Source organism: Leptonychotes weddellii, chromosome 8, assembly GCF_054177405.1.
Source record: "Leptonychotes weddellii isolate Sample4059 chromosome 8, ASM5417740v2, whole genome shotgun sequence".
Classification (NCBI taxonomy): domain Eukaryota; kingdom Metazoa; phylum Chordata; class Mammalia; order Carnivora; family Phocidae; genus Leptonychotes; species Leptonychotes weddellii.
The window spans coordinates 30,132,765-30,141,523 of NC_138376.1; the positions used below are offsets into that span (position 1 = coordinate 30,132,765).

General features: G+C 52.3%; 1 protein-coding gene across 2 annotated transcripts in view; it reads right to left on the minus strand.

Moving 5' to 3' along the window:
* The window catches only part of LRFN2 (leucine rich repeat and fibronectin type III domain containing 2), a 172,256-nt gene that overhangs the window by 19,094 nt on the left and 144,403 nt on the right, over positions 1-8,759 (minus strand). Inside the window, exon 3 of one of the 2 annotated variants that reach the window (XM_081828124.1) lies at positions 148-267. The exons of the other annotated variant lie outside the window; for it this stretch is intronic. Within the exon in view, the coding sequence (XP_081684250.1) occupies positions 148-267 (120 nt within the window). The remainder of the gene's footprint in view (positions 1-147; positions 268-8,759) is intronic. 2 annotated transcript variants of the gene reach the window in all.

Genomic DNA, 8,759 nt, shown 5'->3' on the forward strand with positions numbered 1-8,759 from the left:
GCAGAAGAAAATCACGCGGTGGTTCACGGTGTCCACCGTGGTGTTGGCTGGGCCTGGGTTCAACTCCCCCCCTGCCAGTGATTAGCTTTGGGACTCTAGGCAGATTATGTCACCCTCTCTGCATGAGTTAAATAGCAATGCTGGTACCTGCTTTGTAGGAACACCGTCAGGATGAAATGAGGTAAAGTGTGTGAAACGCTTGGCAGGACGCCTGAACAGGAAGCACGACGTTCTGTTTTGACGACGGGGGGGACACCAACGCTGACCCTTGATAGAAGAAATCAAGATGAAATGAAGTCCTCAGTCATCTCATGGCTGAGTTTTGGGGTCCTGCCTTTCCCCCCTATTATAGTCCCCTCTCTCTGTCAGACGAGAAGCTCCTCGAAGACGGGAATTTTCTCAACCCCGAGGTGGAATTTGTGCCGTGTGGGAAAAATTCACTGACTGTGCAGCGTAGGTCAGTCCCTTCACATCACAGCTCCGAGCCTTACTCAGTTTTCTTGCCTGCAAAATGGGTTCATAATATTGATCACATGGTATCTCTGTGAACATTAAACGGTACTGGTTCAGTACCGGATACCGTGCTTAGAATGTGTGTGTGTGCAGTCAGAAGCAGCCATGCTGATGCTGGGGTTCGGTGTCTGGAGATCAGGTTCCATTCCTGGCCCCCCCATTGGCTAGCTGAGCAATCGCGAACAAGGAGATCTCGCTTGTCCGAATCTCAGCTTTGTCGTCTGTCCCATGGAACGCTAATCCTGCTACCCCCAGAGGACTCTTGGGCAAACCTAAGAAGATGGGAGTCTCCTGGGACACAGCTTGTAAGTGGTGAAGTGGTCACAAATGTGAGGGGTCGTTCAGCACCCGTGCACGAACCAGTGACGGAGAAACTTCCTTGAGGGTTGCTCCAAGCTGCGTGGCTGGAGGCGGGCCCCCATGACCAAGTGGCCTGCTGGACACCTGGCTGGCCAGGCGGCAGCATCACTCTGCTCCTGCCTCCCCCAGCAGAGAGATAGCCTTTCCAGCCGGTGGCCTGGAGGAGCCTGCTCAGCACTTCTCTGGGCTGCACTTCTGCTGATCCTCCCCAGGACACCGCTGCCCCTCACAAGCAGGCTGGCTGGGAAGGAATTAAGGGAGGGAGAGAATGACCTCTGGAGGGAGACCTCCCCACGGTGGGGAGGCTACTCCACTCAGCCAAGTGGGAGGGAGGATGGGGGGACAGAGCTGTCCCCACTCATCAAATGCCCTCCGGTCCAGGCTGGATGGACGAGGCTCTAACCCTGGCTTTGTCACGGACTGGCTGTGTGGCTCTCAAGCTACTTTTCTTCTCTGTGCTTCAGTGCCCAATTCTGACATTCTAGGATTCTATAAGAATATCACCAGAAGAGAGGTGACAGGAGCCAGGGGGAGGCAGGAGGAGGGCAGGTGGGGTACAGCCAGCAAAGGGCTGTGGGAGCTCGAGCACCAGGTTCCCAACCCTGAGAGCACAAAGGATTTGGCATCCGAGTGACCTGGGCTGTGAGCTCAAATCCTGACTCACAACTTACTGGCTGCCTCATCGTTACCCTGCTGCTTAACTTCCCGGAACTTCATTCTTCTTGTTTGTAAAAGCTGTGTGCAAATCTAAATTGCAAGGTCATATGAGTATTAGAAATAATGTATGCAAAACACTGGCATACAATATATACTCAGTAGATCAGGTAGGAGTATGGTGAATGCTTAACCTATTTTATCTCTATCTATCTATCTATCTATGTATCTATCTTTCTATCTCTCCATCTATCTTTATGTATCTGTCTGTCTACCGATCTTTATCATCACTGTCATCTTTTTCATAAAGAACACTAGCACCATCCAACCCGTCCATCTCCCAGGAGGAGCTCTTGCAGAGGCAGATGAGCTGTCTGGGGGCACTGGTAGGTCGCCTGGGGGTTCAGGGGCTCAGTGCTGAGAAGATGAACCTTACTGTGGGATTTACTCATTAGCTGGGAGCTCTCAGGTGAGGCCGGCCTGGTCTAGAGGTACCCTGTCCTGGTTCTACCTGGGAATACCTAAAAGTTGCAGGATTACTATCCTCTCCCTCCCGAGCCCCCCGCAGGCCTGGGTAGCAGTTCCTATGGGGACAATGAGCACAGAATAGAGCCACTAAACGAACTTCAGTGTCCCTGGAGGATGACCATGTGGGTCTGTGATCTTCTTATATGGAAGTAATCATGTGAGTAAATCACGGTTGAGTACATCACAGACTTAGGTCTATGGTTTTCTGGGCGTCTCTCCAGCACTGTTATTGGGGTGTATGTGTCTGAAGCCCCAGGAATTGGCATGCTTTCCTCATTTTCCTGGTCCGGCTGTGGAGAGGCCATGCTGGGCTGCAGATGGAGCAAGGCTCATGAGGACCCCCTCCTGTCCCTCTTCCCTACACACAAGGTAGGATGGAGGATGAAGCTTCTGGCAGGGTGGCTACGTAAGTGAGTGTCCGTTGACCAGCATGTGCCTGAGTGTGCGCATTCATTGGCCAGTGTGAGCATGTGAGTGTGTGTCCATTGGCTGGTGTGTGTGTGTGTCCACTGGCCAGTGTGTGCTTGAGTGTGGGTCCATTGGCTGGTGTGTGTGTGTGTCCACTGGCCAGTGTGTGCTTGAGTGTGGGTCTATTGGCTGGTATGGAAGCCCCCTTGCTGTGCGAGCAGAGAGGAGGGTGTTGGCTTGAGGCCATGAACCTATGTGAGCGTTTGAACGAGTGAGCACTGTTCGGGGTCCTCCGTCGCCGAGCACACCAATCCCCAGCTTGCACTGTGGGTGATGGGGCCAGAAGACAGATCAGCCAAGTTCCCGAGAGTGATGAGTGATTTACCACTATCTTTATCCACACTCCGGTATTTTATAGTTCCTGTGGCTCTGATGGAATAAATGTGACCTTTTATTCTTCACTTTGCTTAAGACCCAAGGTCAACAGCCCAGCTGTGATCCATCGGCAGCTCCCTCCGCCGGCCGTCCATGAGCCAGGGAGTCCTGTGGCTGTCAGAAATTCATTTAAGAAGATGTCCTTGAGGGGGGCTGCAAGGCTCCCAGGACCTGGCCCCACTCCCTCCCTGCCCCATCTCCTAGACTCTGCCCCTCGCTCTCCCGCTGTAGCCAACTAGGCCCCTCACTGCTCCTCACACCTGCTCTGGCCTTGGGGCCTGACCTCTGCTGTTCCCTCTGCCAGGAACGCCCTTCCTGCAGACCTCGGCTTGGCTCACCTCCTTCGAGCCTCTACCAGGCCTCACCTTCTCGGGGAGGCCCACACCAGCCACCCTGTGTAAGCTTGCACCTTGCCCACTGCCTCAAGCCCCTTACCCTGCTCCTCTCTCCCCTGCAAAGCACTCACTGCCTCCCCACATCTAGATAATTTACTCATTTATTGTGCTTGTTGCTTGCTTCCCCCATGAGGACAAGGATCCTCAGTTGTTTTGTTCACCGATGCAGCCCAAGCACCCAGAATGGAAGCATTTATATTCTGGCATATTTGCCTCCGGTTTCTCATTTGTAACATGGGGACGATAATAGAAGCTCTCCACTTCATAGAGTTGTCGGGCAGATTAAATGAATGAATACCTAAAAGCACTGAGAACAGTGCTTGGCACATAGTTCACTAAATGTTGGCTATTATTATTATACTCCATCACAGCTGGGAGTCAGAAGGAGGTGAGTGATCTGTGTGAAGGGCCCGGCAGAGGGGAAGGGGCTCACAGGCCTCCCACCTACCTTGTAAAATTTCCCTGACCTCCCACAGTCCCAGAGCCCGTATTAGTGGACCCCCTTTGGCTTAGGGAGTTAGTTATCAGTCTATTCGTTCCTTTTTTTTTAAATCAAGACAGGAAGCCAGGCAGCCCCCGCCTGCCCACCCCAGGCTGCCGGCTCCCGATCCTATAGGTAGTTAGCAGAACGTGACCAGCAAGCACATCCTCTGATGGCTGTGGTTTCTGTTCAGACCACACAGGACCCCAGCTCTGACCCAGGAGTTGGATGCCTGGATTCTTCTCCCAGCCTGGGGACCCCTAACAGGCTATAGGACCCAGGACACGTCCCGTGTCCCCTGTCTGGGTCTCTGCTCTCCCTGGGCAGAGCAAGGGGTTGGGATTAGACCATTTCTGAGGTCTTTCCAGGCTGGTCCGTTCATCCAAGAAATGTTCCCAGAGCACCTGTTATATGCCCGTACTGCTCCAGGCACTGGGGATACAGCGGTGGCCACTAGACACAAGTCCCTGCCTTGTGGAGTTGACATTCTGGGCGTTGGCGGGGAGGGGGGAGTAAATAATAAACATAATTGGTAAATGAGTGAATGTGTCATAAGATGGAGCATGCTATGGAAAAAAGGGAAAAGCGTAGCGGGTTAAAAGAAGGTAAAAGTGTGATGGGGCGCCTGGGTGGCTCAGTTGTTAAGCGTCTGCCTTCAGCTCAGGCCATGATCCCAGGGTCCTGGGATCGAGCCTCACATCGGGCTCCCTGCTCAGCGGGAAGCCTGCTTCTCCCTCTCCCGCTCCCCCTGCTTGTGTTCCCTCTCTCGCTGTGTCTCTCTCTCTGTCAAATAAATAAAATCTTTAAAAAAAAAAAAAAAGAAGGTAAAAGTGTTGGTGGAGGGAAGGCAGGCTTAGCTCTAAGTGGGGATGACCAGAGAAACCTCCTTGAGAAGGTTACCTTTGCAGTGAGGGACATCTTACTTTCCAGGAACCTATGAATCTCAGCGATTCTTGGCACCTCTGTGTTCCAAGAGAGCACTGTTCGGGGTCTTCCATCGCTGAGCACACCAATCCCCAGCTTGCACTGTGGGTGATGGGGCCAGAAGACAGATCAGCCAAGTTCCCGAGAGTGATGAGTGATTTACCACTGTCTTTATCCACACTCCGGTATTTTATAGTTCCTGTGGCTCTGATGGAATAAATGTGACCTTTTATTCTTCACTTTGCTTAAGACCCAAGGTCAACAGCCCAGCTGTGATCCATCGGCAGCTCCCTCCGCCGGCCGTCCATGAGCCAGGGAGTCCTGTGGCTGTCAGAAATTCATGGCACCATCTTCCGGCCCTGCACACCGCCTGCCCCTTGGCACTGGTTCTGGGCTTCACCCAGCCGGGAAGGACGTGGTCACAGTGGCTCTAGGGGATGACGGCTCATTAAGGGCAGAGACCAAGCCATAAATCTCCTCCCGCTCTCCTGAGGACACCCCATCACTAGGGTTGAACCCGTGACCTGCGTTTCATTTCGGTCTTGGGAGGAGGCAGTGATGGGGAGGCCAAACAGCCGCGGTTCAAATGGCAAGTTATAAATGAGAATGCCCCAGGGCTGGCCATCACCTTCCTCAGCATGCAGAAGGGGCAAGAGGCGTGCATCAGCTTGCTGGCCTCCCACAGAATCCTCCAGGCCCTTTACACAGCCAGGCCCTCCTTCTGCTTTCAAAGAAACAATGGTTTTGTTTGTTAGACATCACCAGCACTGCTGGGACGTCCTTCCACTTGTCTGGCTGAGATCCCTCCCTATAGCCCCCACCTGTGTCTCCTTGTTTCGTTCCTTACGTGGGGATAGGTGGGATGTGTTCATGTTTCCCCTTGCTCCTCATGGTGGTTCTGAGTGACAGTGGGTTGATGGTTCTGGGTTTGTGAAAAGATTAGGTGGCTGGGAGGCGGATGATCTAGAAAGGAAATAGGGTCACTGGTCTCTATTTTTTTTTCTTGTTTGTTTGTTTGTTTGTTTGTTTATTTAAAGTAAGCTCCACGCCCAACGTGGGGCTTGGACTCACGACCCAGAGATCAAGAATCACATGCTCCACTCACTGTCCCAGCCATAGTTTGAATACAATACCTGTGACCCCAAGACATCCATCTCACTCCTCTCTACCCTAACTCACATCCTGGGAGGAAGAAGAGTGGTCGGGAGCTATCTGGAGCATGGCAGGCCTGGGTTTGAATGCTGGCTCTGCCGTGTCCAAGCTGGGAGACCCGGGGCAGCTTACCTACCCTCTCTGATCCTGGAGATTCCTACCCTGTAAAGTTGTTGTTGTAGTTGTATGCATGCCCAGTGCAGCGGGATGCACACAGCAAGCACTCAGATGCTAGCTGCATATTGTTAAGACAGCGAGGCACAGATCCTGGAGCCAGCCTGCCTGGGTTCAAATCCCAGGCAGAACACCTCAGGAAAGCTACTTAACATCTTTGTGCCTCGGTTTTCTCATTTGTAAAAGCAAGAGAATAACAGGACCTTTGTCATCGAGATGTTGAAAGAACTAAATAAGCTAATAAATGGAAATCACTGGAATAGTACCTGGCATGTCATAATTTCTCCAAAAGGTTGGCTCTTATTATCATCATCATTACTGGAGGAAAAAAAACAAAAAAACCACCTGCATTTACTTGGCACTTTTGACCTAATTTCCATCAATTGGTTTTGTGATTTATAATCCACTTACTTCTAACCAAAGATATAAGATGACTTGCTACATAAAAACACAGGAGACAAGTAAATTTTTAAAAAACTCTTTTATGGCAGATCCAGAGATCAGTAAGGAGGTTTGAGCTAGAGGCCTTGCCCCCAGGATGGTTGGTTGTGGCATGTAACTAAGGCATGCCCACAGAGCCACCAGGCAGCCCTGGGTCATTCTATCTTGGGAAGAGCGTAGGGAGGAGGGCGGGGTGGGTGGGGGATGTGATGGCCTCAGAACAATGTGAAAGGAGCAGCTTTGTCAGGGGCATCCAGTCTGTGTGGCACTGGGACAATAGGAGCAGAAAGGGCTGATCATACTTCAGATGAGGGGTACCCCCAGCCCAGGAGGGGCTACCCCCATCCCAGGCCACATCCAGCAGACCACCCACTAGACCCCACACATGCAGAAGGATGGCACAACCTGGCACGCTTCCAAGGCAAGGAAGCAGGAGAGGCACCAGAGAATGTACCCCCCCGCCCCCTTCCTGCTCCAGAGACAAGCACCACCACCCTGTACCTGATACGCTTCCTGTGTCTCTTCCCTGACTGGGCTCCTATTTGACCTTCTGGGTCACCTCCTCCAGAAAGCCCTCCCTAACCTTCCCAGGACCTGCCATGATGCTTGCACGGCACTTATCCCAGCCACAGTAACTGAGTCAGGTACTCCTCAAGCACCTCATAAAGGTACTCCTTTATGTCCGCTTCCCTGGGAAATGTGAACTGCAGGAGGGCAGGCGTGTCCTGTGAGTGGCCGTTTTCCCTGTGAGTGGCCCACGCCTGACATTAGCCACATGAAATAAAGACCTCTTCAATGACTAAAGGGGAGAGGCAAGAAGGGAAGAAGGCAGGGAAGGAGGATGTTGAATCTGGAAAAAAAAAAAAATAGGATTCAGTGAGCCATGAGAAATATCTGCAAACATTAAATGGACCTATTTTGAAACCAGAATTCATTTTATTCCTGATGAGGATGAAGGCAGAATGGAAGGGCAAGAAGTAGAGGCAGAAGGAGTTGGGGGCCTGTAATAAGGGAAATCTTCTCAGCGAGAGCATCCAACGGTAGCTGGGGCTCTTGGGAAAGAAAAGGAGGGGGTAGTTTCTTGTGTATGCAAGCTATTCCCATATGGGGCCAGTTAGGATCCTAATGGTGTGGGGGGAGGTGAGGTGGGGGTGATAGATAGGGGAAGGGGTGGGCATCATAAGTATTCACAAAGAAAGGAGAGAGCTAGCCTGGATGACGTTGAACTGTCCCTTTCTAACTCTGGACTTACTTCAGTCTATGAGAGTAGCAAGAACAAGGCTCATTTAAAGACAGAACAGAATCCAAGAGAGTTGCGGCCAATAAATAGCTGGACTGGTCCCAAGACCTTGGCTTTCCCTCCCTCTCCCTGAGCTCTCTCAAGTCCTTGGCAATATTGTCCACACAGGGGAACTGGGCTTTGAGGTCACCTTATGACCCATCCCTGAGCCCCTCCCTCCTCCTGCTGCTGGGACCTCCACTGTGCCCCCGCTCAGGTCCATATCCTCTGTTGACCAGTCCTGGAGGAAACCACATCAGTATCACCTAGGTTTTTGCCTATGATAAGTGCAAAGAAGTGCATCTCCAACAGTGGAATTTCAGGCCCTCTGATCTTCTACGAAAGAAATGTTTTTGGGTGGGGTCCTATTCGTAGGCCCGCTCTAGACGGAATGGGGTGTGTGTGTGAGGTTTGGGTCTAAATCTTGGCACCTGTGCTTTCCTGGTAGCTCCCACCCACTCACTTTTGCTGTAGTAGACCAGCTTTCTTCCAGCCCCTGCCAGAGGGAGAGGACTGCTGGGCACCAGCCTAGCCGGCCGGGAATTTTCCAAGTCTCACTGTTTCACTCAGACCTTCTTTGGAGCGACAATCAAAGGCTGGGGGAGGAGAGCAAAGCAGCCTCAGTGGCATTTTGACGGGTGGTAAAAATATCTCTCTGGCGTTCAGTGCCGGCTGCTGCCGCCGTCTCAGCTTCCAAGATCCTGTCTCCTTGCCCAGGGCCTCGGCAGCCTCCTCACCTGTCCACACGCCCCCCTCCCAGGGGTCAGAACCCAGGTCACCGAGCCCCAAGCCCCAGCTAGCCTCACACCTGCAACTGCCGCCTCTATCCCCGTGGCCCGGCGCCAGCAAAAACGCACCGAAGAGCCACTAGAGGAGAAGATTTATTATCAGAAATCCTGCAGCACATGCCTAATGAGCTAATTAAACAAGAACATAAATAATTACTCCCTATCAGAGTGAGAGGGCTGGGGGCGGAGAGGGTGGGGGACACTGACTGCGGAGCTGGGACAGTGAT